General features: G+C 42.8%; 2 protein-coding genes across 2 annotated transcripts in view; one reads left to right on the top strand and one right to left on the bottom strand.

Moving 5' to 3' along the window:
• The window catches only part of LOC105559170, a 28,675-nt gene extending 18,626 nt beyond the window's left edge, over positions 1–10,049 (top strand). The window contains exons 2-6 of the mRNA XM_012007272.1: positions 2,600–2,818; positions 3,988–4,294; positions 5,769–6,578; positions 7,071–8,065; positions 8,496–10,049. Coding sequence (XP_011862662.1) covers positions 2,600–2,818; positions 3,988–4,294; positions 5,769–6,578; positions 7,071–8,065; positions 8,496–9,531 — 3,367 coding nt within the window. The 3' untranslated portion in view covers positions 9,532–10,049. The remainder of the gene's footprint in view (positions 1–2,599; positions 2,819–3,987; positions 4,295–5,768; positions 6,579–7,070; positions 8,066–8,495) is intronic.
• LOC105559173 (calcium uniporter protein, mitochondrial) overlaps positions 1–14,102 on the bottom strand; it is a 46,354-nt gene extending 32,252 nt beyond the window's left edge. The window contains exons 1-2 of the mRNA XM_012007275.1: positions 13,944–14,102; positions 12,291–12,474 (exon numbers count right to left, since the gene is read on the bottom strand). Of these exons, the coding sequence (XP_011862665.1) occupies positions 12,291–12,474; positions 13,944–14,102 (343 nt within the window). The remainder of the gene's footprint in view (positions 1–12,290; positions 12,475–13,943) is intronic.
• Positions 14,103–14,591: the final 489 nt, after the last annotated feature.

The raw sequence follows: 14,591 nt of genomic DNA on the forward strand, positions 1-14,591 counted from the left end.
GCGTTGAAACAGTTGAATATGTTTTTGTCAATTTACGAACTACTTTTCCATATGAAGTTTTTGTTATTTTCAAAAAAGAACAATAAAAACTTGTCTTTATAACTGGGTTTAAAAGCACCGTGTAATATAACTATGTAAGAAAATAAGAAATATAAGGTAAATACAGCGCACATAGAGTGCATAAGCATTGTTTCCGGTTTACCTTAACATGTAAATGTGGTTCGCGGACAAAAAAATTCGCAGATTTACCACATTTACTTCAGTACCTAAATGGGAGCGAGGCGAGCGATTTAATTCCGCAAACTAAGTAACAAAAGCATTACTGGAAGGACGCAAATGTTTCGATTTCGTTTTATATTAACAAGATTTTTCTAACATAGAAACGTATTTGCGCACAATTCAACTTGATGTTTTTCAGATTTTGACGATTGCGGTTACTCTAACGAGCCAAAGATTCGGGTTCAAATCCGACTAGAAAATTGTCGGTTCTCATTTAATTCGCCACCTCTCGTAAGGAACATGTAACCTCTCGGGAGTATCCTACCCTGTTTGGAAAACGATTTTGTTCGCTTGCTGTTGTGTAAAATTCCAAGCAGTTTTGTCGTCTATACAGGGTGAGTCTTTTACAACAAGAGATGGACTACCGACCGAAATTGTGGCCAACCCCGGCAAAAAGCGGACAAAATCTTGTGTATGTTTCAGTCATGTAATATCTAATTATATCTCTCAAGATGCAATTAGATATTACACGATTGAAACATTTATAACGAGATTTTTTCAGTTTTCCCCTGACTACAGTTTCGGTCGGTAATCCGTCCCTCATGGTAAGAGACTGGTTCACGTAATAAAACTCACCCCGTATATACACTGTAGAGGAAGGTTCGACGCTCAAAAATCGAGCATTAAAACAGGGAGTCTGCTCCTGGTAAATGACAGGCACTCGCCAACACGCCTGGCGTATTTCAATACGCCAAGCCCCTTCCAGGAAAACTACGTCGACAGGACATAGTTTGTCCTGCACGGAGATTCTAGGACGAGTAGGCAGAGTTTTTGGACTGTGTGCGTGCGTGTTCGATTGTAAGAAAATTAAACGGTCCCTTCTTCGTTCAACGTTGAAGTAAACGAAAAAGTAAAAACACATATACTAGGTACATTTATATCTAGCAAAATCGATTTACATTTGTAATTCGAAACTTGCATCGATTAAATGCAGATGAGATACTAATATATCCGTTGCATTATTTTATTAGCACTTGTCACGTATGTAGGTGTAAAATACGTCCACATTATCCGGGACAGGTAACTTACTTGTTAACTGAAATAGGGAATAGGAGATTCGCTTAACACAATTATCATATCGTAGTATAAGTAAGTGTTTAATTAGCATCCATTATGAATGCACCAACGTGCGCAGTCGAGCCCGGTAAATCGTGGCGAACGTCATGCGAGGACAATGATAACGGGGGATATGATTTGTCATGCTACGGGACCAAAAGTATAGAATAACAATCCTGAAAAATATATAAAAAGACCGAGCAATAAATCTCATTTTAAAAGATTGTTAAAATGCTGAGCTAAATACGTGATATTCTTATTTTATGAAACGAGGAAACTCGCCGACACGAAAGACGTTGTCGTAAACGTAAAAGACTCGCCGTTGTGCTATTACGCCCTTTTTCCCCCCCTCGACAGAAATTTTTCCGGGTTCGTCCAACTCGCTGATTTGCGCGCAGATAATTTCCCACGGTACACCGTTGATGTGACGATGACAATTCCCCCGCGACTCATAAAAGAAAAGATGAATATGCATCGATATCGCCCATATCGTCGTCAGTGAACGTTGCGGCTCGCCTGAGCTACTTGTGGCAATTAACGGGCTATTAAAGTTACACCACTTTATGTCCCGTCTCTCCCCAACATAGGGCGATGATGCTCGAAAGTTTATTAGTTGTTAAACGTACAGCGATTGCATTATTGCCTCGTAAGGATTATTCATTTATTTATCGTCGAAAGAACGTAAGGGCCTGCGTATCCATAATATATTGAACGTTTCGGCAGTGTACGGGGTGTGTCAAAAGGGACAATTAAAATAAGCCTCGAATACATTCGATGATTTATGGTAGGCTTCTCCGGAATAAAGACTTAATTTGGCGCAATTACGGGCATGGTGTTTTAATTAATTTTCAATATTAAATCCGTCTTAATTAGGCTTCGAATAAAAGTTTCATTAAAGAGCACAAAGGATTTAATTAAATGAAATTAACGAAAGAATGTAGGCTCGTTATACATTTACAGTGAAAGTTCAAGACTATTGCTCGCGAGTCCCCTCGATTTTCAAAACTTTCGAATTAAGTTATGCAACTTTTTAATTACGCCTCTAAACTTGATGTTTTTACCGTGGTAAAAGTAATTTGAAATTTCCCCGAGGATCCGTAAGTTGGGAGAAAGTGCCTCTCTGATACAGCCAGGACAATGCAAAATGTAATACGTCAACTTACGTGTCGCACGATGGAAACCTGTCACAGCGTATGATTTTATTATGATTGCGTTTCCTATGATTTAAACCTGTTACCACGCAATTGCGTGATTTTAATTGCAGAGAGGGCAGCCGCTACGACTCCCACTCGGCACAGTCGACACAGGATCGCAGGAAGCTGCTGAAGCGTACGAGGAGCCTCGCAGTGATATCGGAGGACGATTCTCGGCAAGATCGAGAAGCGGCGCACTTTCGGCTGGGCCAGTCGACCTTCGATTTGCCCAGGAGATATCAACTGATACCGAGGGCCAAGCTGATCGATCGGAATTCTCTCAAGGACAGGTGAGCCCTTTCATCAACAGAAAGACTCGGTCGCTAATTGCGCTCTTAGCCTGATTATTTTTTAATCAATAAGCTACGACCGTCGCGTAAGAAGAAGATGACAAGTTCGAGAGGCTATTTTATCTAATAGCTGCTTTCAATAAGATTAATATTAGATAATGCGTTAATTTGAGAATCGTCCCTAGCCAAGTATCTGCTGTCATTTTGCCGAATAAAGGTTCCAGCTAATCTCTTAATAATAATTTTAATAAGATAACAACGAACGGCTAGCCATCGAGTCCAACTATGATTGAGTTTCTCTACGCGCGACGAGTTCGATCTCTTCACTGCAGACTTGCGACTTGTTCGCTCGTGGCGATCGGCAAATTATTGAAAACACCGGACACAATCGAAGCTAGTTCGGTCAGCGACGATCGACGCTCCTCAACAGAACACTCGAACGACTTTGAGCTCCTCTCAAAGTGGCGCAAGAACTTGAAAAAAAAAACTTTGCTGAAATACGACTCCGAGCTATCTCCTCGTTGCGGAATCAAATCGAATAGTTGCTCGCAACTTACGGGAGAGCAATTGACTTTTTGTTTTCGTCATCCATTTACGGTCCATTGGAGGCAATCTAATTCGATGCACAGTCGCCACCGGCCGATAAAAAAAGCTGCTACATTTCACGCGTACTTTTTGCGGTGCGATACATCGAAGTGACTGAAATAATTTTAATAATTAATAATTCATTGAGATGGGAACATTGAAACAATTTCCACGATTCTCGATTAACGAGGCGTTCTTTTTAACCGAGTCAATGTACTGGCACGAGATCAGTAACGTTGCTAACGAGCGATCCGATTTAGTAGAGTTATTTTTTCACTTTGTTAAAATAAAAATCCGTTCAATATTCTTCCTTTTAATAAGTGGTTTTCTTTTATGAACTCCTTACCATTCAGCATGCAAATGCGATGAATTCGTATAAATCATTCAACTCTCTAAAGTTTGTAAAGTGAAAATATTATAAAACCATGGAGTAAAACATTTGCGCTATTGCGAAACTTTAGAGAGAAGCCACTGGACATCAGATGCTCTCTTTAGTCATAATTTATATCTCTTATATTTTTCAAGCATCTTTCGAGTTTTACGATGTACTCCACGAGGGCAATCGATTTTACAATTTGTTTCAGACTCTCCAAGAGTCAGCAACACCTCTCGGACTCCTACGAGAGATTCAACGAGGCAAAATCTTATCATTCGCGATCGACGTGCGGCCTTCACTCGATTCCGCCTGGTCTCGCGTCGCTTCCAGATCCGCTGCCCTACACTCGTAAAAATCGCGCCGATCCTAATCGACTGAATATTCTCGACTGGCCGGATCCTCCGAGGCGATATCGCAGCGTGCAAAATTTGGATACAGTAAGCGGATTGGTCGACATCGTCGAGGATAACTGGCCTGTCGAAGGCAATCGGAGCATCGATTGCATATACACGCAGGTGAAATGCATTTCTCGTTGATGCGAAAAGGCTGCTAATTTACTTTGCGCGGGAGAAAGAGATCTTTCTTGGAGCTTCCGTTACTGAGAGAATCCATCAAAATTGATCTTGTTATCCTCTCTGAAGTTCTCGCAGCGAATATTTCGTCTCGTGGCAGTGTTCTCGCTTTCCAAAAATGTTAGAGTCATTATTCATATTGAAAACAACAACTCGAATCGTAGCGTTTAATTAGATTGGCTTGTAATTAGCCGCGGTACACACGGGTAACTTAATTTACGATACGGTAATGATGCATAATGTATTAGAAGCTGTTATGATAATATTTCCAATTATTAATTTGATTAAAGTTCACTCGATGCAGCAATGTATCATCGTTGAGATCAGCCGTGCCGGGACTCCTCAATGTAGCGAGATTAAGAAGTTTGTTAGTAACATTAATTAAAGTGAGATAGAGATCATTATGTCCCGGCCACAAGTTTCCTAGTATCGTTATTATCTTTAATTAGTTGCTTAATTAAATTTTAACCGGGCATCAAAAAGATTGATTCTCTACAAATTTAGCAGTACAATAATAACTTTCTCTCTCTCTCTGCGCGAATTCCGCAAAATAAAGGTTTGTGAATTATTACTTGCGAACTCTTATCTCTAAATTACACAGGCCTACAAGATTTTCCCCACCGAGATCTAAGGGTGTTTCTCTATGTAATTTTTTGCGCTGAATCCAAATCTGGCCGCAGAATTTGCCTAGCACGTCAGGATTTTGAGATATTCTAATTTAAAAGTGCAAAAAAGGCCATTTTTTGACATTTTCAGATGAAAATAAGTTTGAAACGCAATGATACTCGTTAATTTAGTCAACAGATTCGGATTTCTCATGACAAAATCTACGGAAATGCATATACGCGGTTTTCGAAATGGTGTAATATAATTACAACTGTAGGACACTTAATATTAACAAATTCCATATTCTTTGGTACCTAAGCACCGAACGTTTCTCAGACCGATTTCTTCAGAACTTTGTATCAAAGGGTTTTTCGGGTCACTGATTAAGATTTTAAAGTTAGAATTTGTATTTTCAACATGGCTGATCAAATATGGCGGCCCAAAAATTAAAAAATCGTTACAATTCTCTCAAAATCCTGACGTGCTAGACAAATTCTGCGGTCAGATTTGGATTCAGCGCTAAGAATTACATAGAGAAACACCCTTAAATCTCGGTGGGGATTCAAAAGTGTCATTTTTGTAGGCCCGTGTAATTAAGCGACAAAAAGTTGTATAGCCAAGAGAACGGCGAATTGAATTAAGAATTGATTCTTTCAAAAATGTTTGCAAACTGTATCTATTAGAAAAATATTTTCTCGTAATAAGGGGCTCATCTTGTAAAAAAGCAAACAAGGTGCTCTGAAAGTTGAATAACAGAACTTTGTATAGGAAAGAATGAAAAGCAAGCGCTTAAACGTGCTCTTCCCTCCAGGTGAAGCGCAAGCGGAAGGAGCACAGGAGCTTAGACAGCATCCTCTTTGAAGACGACGGGGAATTGGAATACTTCGACGTACTGAATTTGCTGCCCCTCTCCAACATACGGCTGGAGTACAACGGCGATTCAACGAGGGATGGTAATTTTGCGCGTAAGAAGGTACACGGTTTGCGAGACTTAAGAGTGCTCGAGTACAACGAGCCGAGCGGCGCGAGCGAGGTTTCGCCGACGAGGAGCAGCAACGCCACGGACGAGGAGAAATGCAAGGAGCACACGGGGAGCGAGGATAATCCCGCTCGAGCCGACGACGAAGCTGAGCAAGAGGCCCGCGAGGATCTCGATTCGTCCGAGGGGACGGACTCGGGCCGGCGGAGGCGTCGAAAGGCCGACGGCAGTCTCGGGGCGGAGATCAGCTCGGCGAACAAGTTTGCGGATCAGTACGCCCCCTCTTCGTCGTTTAAAACCGATCGCAGAAGAGCCAATGTCGAAAATTTTGTGAGCCCCCGCGAGGAGGAGGATCAAAGGATCGAGGAGGTGGAGGACTACAAGTCCGTCTGGATCTTGGACAGCGACGGCCGGAGCGAGATGTCACGAAGACCGCAGATTCTCAAAGTCGTCGACAACGACGTTACCAGGAGACGCCATCGGCGCTCCGTCGTGGAGATCGACGCTATCGTCGAGGACGTGCCAAAAGATAGGAGATCGCAGGAGATTACGACAGAGGCAAACGAGCGTATCGATGCCTCCGTAATTAAATCGATTAATGACGTGAACGAGGAGGACGAAGTTCACGGGAGAAAAGCGAAAGTTAGTGTGAAATGCGATGGAATGTTTGCACCGATAAGAATGGAACTTTTAATTATTCCTTATCTCCATAAATCCGTTAGACGAGACATTCAAATTTTTCTAAGCCTTTGATTCCCGAGACCGCGAGAATGTGACGTCGGAGACGCACCGGGAGATTGCATTTTCCCTTAAGCACGTCAAAAGTGAAATCTTCTTTGGAGAAGTGCGAAGCAGAGTTTTTGAATTCCCTGCACGTACGCTGCACACGGAATATTGGAATAGTTTCTGCGACTTCGCGTCGTGACTTTAATATCTGCCATTTCGCAAAGGTTTTTCATTCGATTAAGTACTCGTTTCTGTTAACCAATTTATAATTTCGTCAATTTATAACGTTGCACTTTAATTTCACGACCTCATCTACCCCCTCGCCATTTTCCGTTAATAAAACCTGACATCTCGACGTTGGCGATGGCGCGGAAACGCATTAAATCAATTGACAAATTAATTTCGCAGGAAGCTACATCACCGGAAAATGCGGAAAATGGGGCGACGGAGGACGCGAGAAGCTTCTTCGAGCGGAAAAGTACCGAGAAGGAGGCGGCGCGAAATAAGCAAAACGAGGGCAGATTCGAGAGGATCGTCAAGGAGACGTCCAACATTCTCGGCAAGGCGTGCAGCGTCGTAAAGGGCAGCCTGGGCTTCGAGGCGCGATCGGAGAGTTCCGATCTCGGCCTCGGTTCCGAATCCGGTAGCGATTCCCGCAGGCGATCGGTGGACGATGGCATCGAGGACGACCGGCCGTTGAGAAACGTCGGAAGCTCCTCCAACAATTCCACCGTGCTCAGAACAGGCGACGGCAAGAAGCCGCACACTAATCTCACCAGATCCAGAAGCTGCGTGGACTCGATAGAATGCCAGGACGACGGCCCGGAGTTCGATCACGTGCGCTACAAGATCGTCAAGTCGCACATGTTCAGCAAGAACATGTTCAGCACCGCACGAGGCGACGTCACGTACGAGGGACTGATGCAATACCTGCGCGAGTACTCGTTCCAAGAATTACTGATGGACAACAACGTTGTTATCATCGAGCCGGTGCGCGCCGAGCCGGTGGAGCGGAAGTCGTCGCCGTCGGCCAGGGTGGAGCCCACGTGCAAGATCGCCGGCGCGATCCAGAAGAAGATGGAGAACCGCGAGAGAAACGGGGAGCGTGCCGAGAGCGGCGGCGCTAAAAGCTCCAGACAGTCGTCCATTCGGAAGCACTTCTTCTATCAGCCTATACGGGTGAACCGTGAGCTGATTGACGAAGAGCTTCCGGATCCGGACACCGTCAGAAACGTGAGACGCATGTTCGAGAACACTCTCGAGAAGAAGAAGAAGAAGAGCATAACCGACGCCGAGTTCTCCAGGGACGACAAGGCCAGGAGGAGTGTCAGCATGAAGGATTTGACTAGCATCGACGACAGTCGGTACGATGAAATATCCGACAAGACACGCGAAGAATCCAGGTAGCGTAATATTGTATGTATGTCGCCGACGACGAGGCTTTTATTATTCACGATGCGGATGCGAGTGTTTTGACGACAAGCGTATACGTTATAGGGGCCAACTGTCTCTAGCACGTTAGTTGAAGCGGACGAATTAAATGCGAGGTGACGGTACTCTAGATAAATCGGCTCGAGATAACGTTAAGTTTAAGGGGGAATGGTGGCCAAGTTTACATTGGAACACGTCTGCGTGTTGAGTAATCTGTAATTTGATTGTTCGCGCTAAGACAATGGTGTTGCCCGAAATTTCATTAAAGCTGCAGGCGAGAGTTACGATCGAAATCGTTTGCATGAAAAATAATGCACCGACTAGTGTGGCCCGAGTTTAAAGCAATCTCCACCCATTCTTCGAACGTTCGTGAAATAGTCATATCTAATGCATTATGTTCAGATCTAGATGTTCCAGCAGAGCGAAAGATCTCACGAGACTCTTCGAGACCAAGTCCGCGTCGTCGACCGTCTCCGTCGCCAAGGAGGAGCTCGGAAGTCCGCGATGCGAGTCGAAAACGAGAATTCTCGCGCAGAGTTTCGAAGCTAGAAGCGGAAACACGTCGCCAAGCGGCTCTAATTGCTCAAAGAGCAAGGTCGGCCGTTACCACCACCACCACCACCACCACCATCATCATCATCATCAGAATTGGGATTCCGGCAGCGTCAGTTCCGGTGTATCCAGCGACTATCCCGACACCGACCCCGGAAGCGGTGCCCATTGCACGTCGTCCGACGACGAGGATGTGAATTGCAACGACGACGATGCGGACGCGAGTGGTCCGGGGCACTACGTGTCCCAAGACGTGCTGAGAAAGATCCGCGAGTGCGGCACCTCCGTAACTTACTACGGCGGCAAAGTGGTCAACATGCACAACGGGCCGTTGGTGTCGCCGCTGGTCAGCAACGGCTTCAAGCGAATCGACAAGTCGAACGATTACGTAAAGTTCAAGCTGGTGAAGAGCAACTCCTGCGACAGCAGGCTGGAGCTGACCGGCAGGCTCGTCGAGGGACAATCGTCGCGCCGCAGTCGCGACCGACGCGCCGATCTCCGGCAATGCACCATCGCGGAAACGCCCAGCATCGAGATCACGACGATCGACGGCAGGCAAAAGGACGAGGCACAAACGGAGGAGGGTGTCGAGCGAGTCGAGCAGGTGAAGAGAGAGCCGCCGGTGGTGATTGGTCTGGAGCCGAAGAGGGAAGATACTAAAGAAACGAGGAAGACCTTCAAAGCTGACTTTAAGCTGGGCGATCTGGACGACTCGAGCTCCAATTATCCGAGTAGATTCATGCCGAGCGCGTTGACGAGGTGGGAGGTGAACTCGAGCTGGAAGGTCGGCAATGATTTCGGCAAAATGGAGTTCGAGGAGTTCGAGGTGCTCGAGGATAGTCTCAATGGGATCGACGAGCAGAGCCAATACGCGCAAACATCCTGAACGGGGAGTATCTTTTGTACGATATTTATTTTTTTTTCGACGCGGCGGACGAGACTAGAAGATCATGGGCGATTGTTATTTTTAACGAAATGTTGAGCAAAGATATTTCCTGGCGTTACCTGATCCTTCTTTGTGAAGAAGCAGGTGGTGTTCAATTTGCGAACGGACAAACTTCAATCGCAATCGAATAAACGTCGCTGGAAAGAAACCAGGAATTTTTTGAAGCCGTATTTCTGTCGAGTGCTTCGGATATAGCAGATAAACGAAAATATCGCGAGAGTACGTTGATAGTCAAAGTAATTTATTGGGTACGTAAGTGCTGTCGATCAGTTAGTTTATCATTCCAGGTGGATAAGTCCACACGAGTCATATTAGAACAGGTAATAAATATTGATACGTATTAAAATATAATATATATATTATAGATTATTCAATATACTATTGCATATTGTGCACAGAGCACGAATAATCGATGTAATTTGAATGTACTAAATGTGTAATAGAGAATTACGTAATAATCTCATGTGTTAACGTTTCCCACCCCTCCAAGAGTGCTGTTTAATTACTAATGTTCTTTTTAGACGTCGTTAAAGTTAAATTGACATCTTCTCGTATCTTATTCTCGTTTGCGCGAAAAGAAAAAGATTTTGCAATTATTCCAAACGTCCTCTCTGAATCTGTACTCAGGCCATCATGCCTGAGCAGATGAGGAACAGGATAAGTACCGAGTCTCGACGATGAATCTTGAATGTCACACATTTTGCAACGCACGTCTCGAGTTAAATGATATATTGACGGCACGGCGCGATGTTATTTTCGACATTACGTATTCTTGGAACGGTCCTGTTGATTTAATCGATTCTTCTGAAGATTTCACTACCGTGGACTTTCAAGAGGGTGCCAAGGCTCGCCGTGTAGTCTCGAATGTCCAACGGCACACGATACTATTTTTTTTCCCACTGGATTGCTCACGAGAGCCAATCGGGATGCAGAGTTCTCGATCAAGTGACTTAAGGCCAAACCTTGATTGGCTCTCGTGAGCAATCCAGTAGGAAAAATAGTACCGTGTGCCGTTGGCTTTAATGCGGACCCGCGGATGAGGTAACGTCACTCGCGCAAGAGCTAGGCAGTACTGGAATAGCGTTTCATTATTATTACGAACAAAGGAAACATTAATGACAAGTAAATTCTAATTTGTACGTTAAACGAGCACATTCCCGTTACACACCGTTGAATATCTTTTAACGTCGACGTAATTATTTAAGCGTGATAATGTCCCAGTTTGCTCGCCAGGAGCGGCGCAATTATCGATTTATTTTCGAGTGTACGTGGTATAGTCGTAAATACGAGGATCGTAAAAGCTTTCGGTGTGAATTCGGTGTCAAGCGTTACACCGTGTACACCAGACAGTGCCGTAAAATGTACACTGCGAGCTATATATATGTACAGTATGACGAGCGCTGTGTAAAGCGATCTTCCCATAGATGCTCTCAGACTTTGAGTACAGCAAGCATTACGAAACTTTTCCGGGATCCGCGCGACAGAGCTCGCCTTCTATTACCGTCCTTTGTTCACGGAATTGAAAAACTCACGGGTGCCTCGTGTCGGCGCTTTAATCGCTTTACGTGTCTCATTCCCTTTAGCCTTTCGATCAAGAATGGGAGACGTGACGATTTTATGTTTCAGTCACATGTATAATACAATAAGAAGTATTTGCATATCTCGTGTCGTACAATTAATGCATCTGTGTACAATTAATGCATCAGCGCGCCTGAAAATGTGCTAATGATACCGAGAGCACGGAATACTTTCGCATGCATACTCTTGTTGTTAAGCGTATTAAAATAGACGCGTAACTAATTACGAGACTCTATCTGAAATTAAAACATTACCGTGGATATACCAAATTACCAAAAGTAAGTGAAACAGTTCCGATTGTTTTTGCAATTTTGCAAGGACTGCGTATCCTTTATATCTGTCGGATCCTGCAAGTCTCGATACCACCGGGTTACGTTAAGGATGTATTGGACGTACAATCTTAGACAAAAGTGCATGAAATTGGAAATACTTAAATATCTACTCTTAACGCATAGTAAATCCAGATGTAAGAAACTTGAACGATAGTTGGAGTCTTATTTGTATTCCTACAAAGGTATTTTTCACTTTACAAATGTTTTTTCCTGAATTATTTGCGATTTTTTTCACTTATGAGCCTAAACTTTTGATAGTGAAAATACTCTGATTTCAATTCTTAATAACGTCAAATATTTTCAAAACTAAAAAAATTCGTGCCGACAGCACGAATATCTCAAGTTATATTTTATTATATTTTATTTCTTTAAAACGGTGCAGTAAAGACTAATAAAACTTGGTAGATATTTTCATCTATTCGTATACTAGATGTATAAAAAAAATTCAAAACACTGGTACTATTTCTTCTACATTTTTTTAGCTGTTTTATCCGTGAAGATCGGCTTTTCCCATAAGAGTACGTGTAAAATCAGTGTAAATTAAAAGAGTTATATCTCAGCAACCGTTTAGTGGATGCATTTTTACTTTTATGCAATAAATTAGGAAGACTAAAAGAACAATTTCGCAAATTTTTAGCGACTTTGTACTATTTTGAAGATAGGCCCGATCCTTAAACCAGCCACGAGATGCCGGCGAAGGGAAATGATTTTGCAATCGCTGTTACGTCCCGTTGTGCCGTCGCAATACGTTCGCTTGGTCGATCTTAATAGGCGGGATAAGTAACTCACCAATGCTCTCGGTCTCCGCCTTTTCCGCCGACGAAACCCGCGCGGTCCTCTTCACCTCTTTTTCCGTGGCTTTAGGCTCTTTCAGCTGCTTCATCAGAAGCGGATTTAACTTTGGCGAATAGGAACTGGCCGACAGGGAGACGCTCCTCTGAGAGATGTGCCACCATCGTCTGCACCATGTTTCCTGAAACGCGCAACAGCAATTTCCGTTGTTGCTCGTGCGATATTTTCCCCGAATGTAAACGGGTCTACGAGCCCGGAAATTCGATCGGCGTATTATCAGAGTTCAACAAAGTCGTTAAACACGCGCGGATTGAAAGCAGATTTTCAATTAAGCATGCAGTCGTCGAGATTCACCATCGGTTTATAGTCTCTTCACGGCTCACTGTAGTTCATAAATTATCCGATAAACTATAGTAACAATAACTTACGAACATACGAGGTGCTTCGTTAACAGGGTCCGTAGTTCGTTTTAATCCGCTTACAATGTTAACTACGTATTTTCAGCAGAATGAACGCTATTGATAGCGCGACATACAGGACTAACAAGCTACATTATTGCGCGATGTATATTGATAAAGTTCGTAACATGTTCGAAACATTTACCACCTTTGTCATTTCTCGCCGGCGTAATTTCTGGAAAAATTTTGCGAAAAATGTTTTAACTATTTACTATTACGACCGCGTACCTGTGATTTTATTTCTCGCGCATAGACATTTGAAAACGTGCCTAGTCAAGAAATGTCTGCTCGGTAGCACGCGTAATATTCACCTCGGCGAACGGAAATGCGAATATTGGATGATGGAAATCTGTGCAAAATACAGCGCGCTTGATGCAACCGATGTAACTTGACGCAAAAATACCGCAGAGATTACGATTTCACACCATACTGTAATGCACAGCTATAATTCGCAGGAACAATTCGTAAATGTTATCTTTTTAGCCGCGTAAATTAAGAATTTTTGATTTGATCATATGAAATAAATAGCGCACAGCACACGTATAATACTTCCGCTAGTGGATTAAACAAAATCGAGTGAAATGTAGCAGATTTCAATTCTCAGGGGAACGTATCACTATTTCAATGGCGTTGCATTGATTCTCCAAGGAGAATCGTTATTTTTAGATAACGGCGGATGTAGAAAGAGCCAATTGAGAGAAGCAGAGAAAGACAAAGACAAAGATAGAGAGATATATGTATATAATATAATATATAAAAGCGCGTTTCAAACGCAAATTAAAGCGCGTTTCTCTTCTAAACTTTATTATGGAGCAGAAAACTGCCTTTGCAGTTTATCATTAATTCCGTAAAGTCTTATAGCTTGAAAAGATCTGACGGATAATAATGTATTATGTAATAATTTTCATGAAGTAACAAGGGATCACATAATTAAATCTTGAAAAAGTTGATACATTATGAGTCTATACAAGATCCAGTTACTTTATATTTACATTTTACAGTTCTAGCTATTAATTACATTAATTAATCCTTGTTACTTTTTAATCGCTACTTCTTCGTTGATTATTTGTAGCAAAAAGATCGAGTTCCTATTGTGAGAAAATAGATTGTTTTCTTCTAATCAAGGGGTTTCTCAACCAGGGAATTCCTCCCAGGGGGAATTTTGGGGTTTCAAGGGAGGAACTGGGACTACAGACGATGACGTCAGACATTCAACAAATGATGCTTCAATCTCGTCAGGTTCACTTGACAATGCTACAAATAACACGGCAAGGCCTTTCTTCTCCGTTATCGATGATGGATGAATCCATATTGAATATATACGAATCATATCCTCCTCTTTGACACTCATGACGGGCTTTAAGATATTTGAAAATACCTACGCATAGTATTATGTATTGTATATTTGAATATACAATATATTTTCTTTGTATATTTATTTGTGTATATATTGTGTGTGCGTGCGTGTGTGTATATCAATATATATTTAGATACTTTTGAGTCGGATAATCTTGGAAAGGAGAAATTACACAAAGTGAAAAGGGTGCTCGGGGTTAAAAAAAAACGTCGGGAATCGCCGTTTCTAATCAGTGGTAAATTGAACAAGGACGTTATCTCGGAAACTGGCATTGTTTTTCACGCAAGTCGTCTGTAATTTCCAATTTCTTCAATGGCCAACTAATTTGCACCATAATATTACGCGTCTGTAAATAAAATTATGTAGCTATAGCCTCCAAGCAATATTCCTCAGACACGCCTCGCCAAACAATATCGCTTCTGTTTCGCACGAATCGTGAGCGAACTGCAGATGCACGATCCTACGTGCATTGAATTAAAGGCG

This window comes from Vollenhovia emeryi, unplaced genomic scaffold (genome assembly GCF_000949405.1).
Source record: "Vollenhovia emeryi isolate VEMERY1.0 unplaced genomic scaffold, V.emery_V1.0 DF939288.1, whole genome shotgun sequence".
Taxonomy (NCBI): Eukaryota; Metazoa; Arthropoda; class Insecta; order Hymenoptera; family Formicidae; genus Vollenhovia; species Vollenhovia emeryi.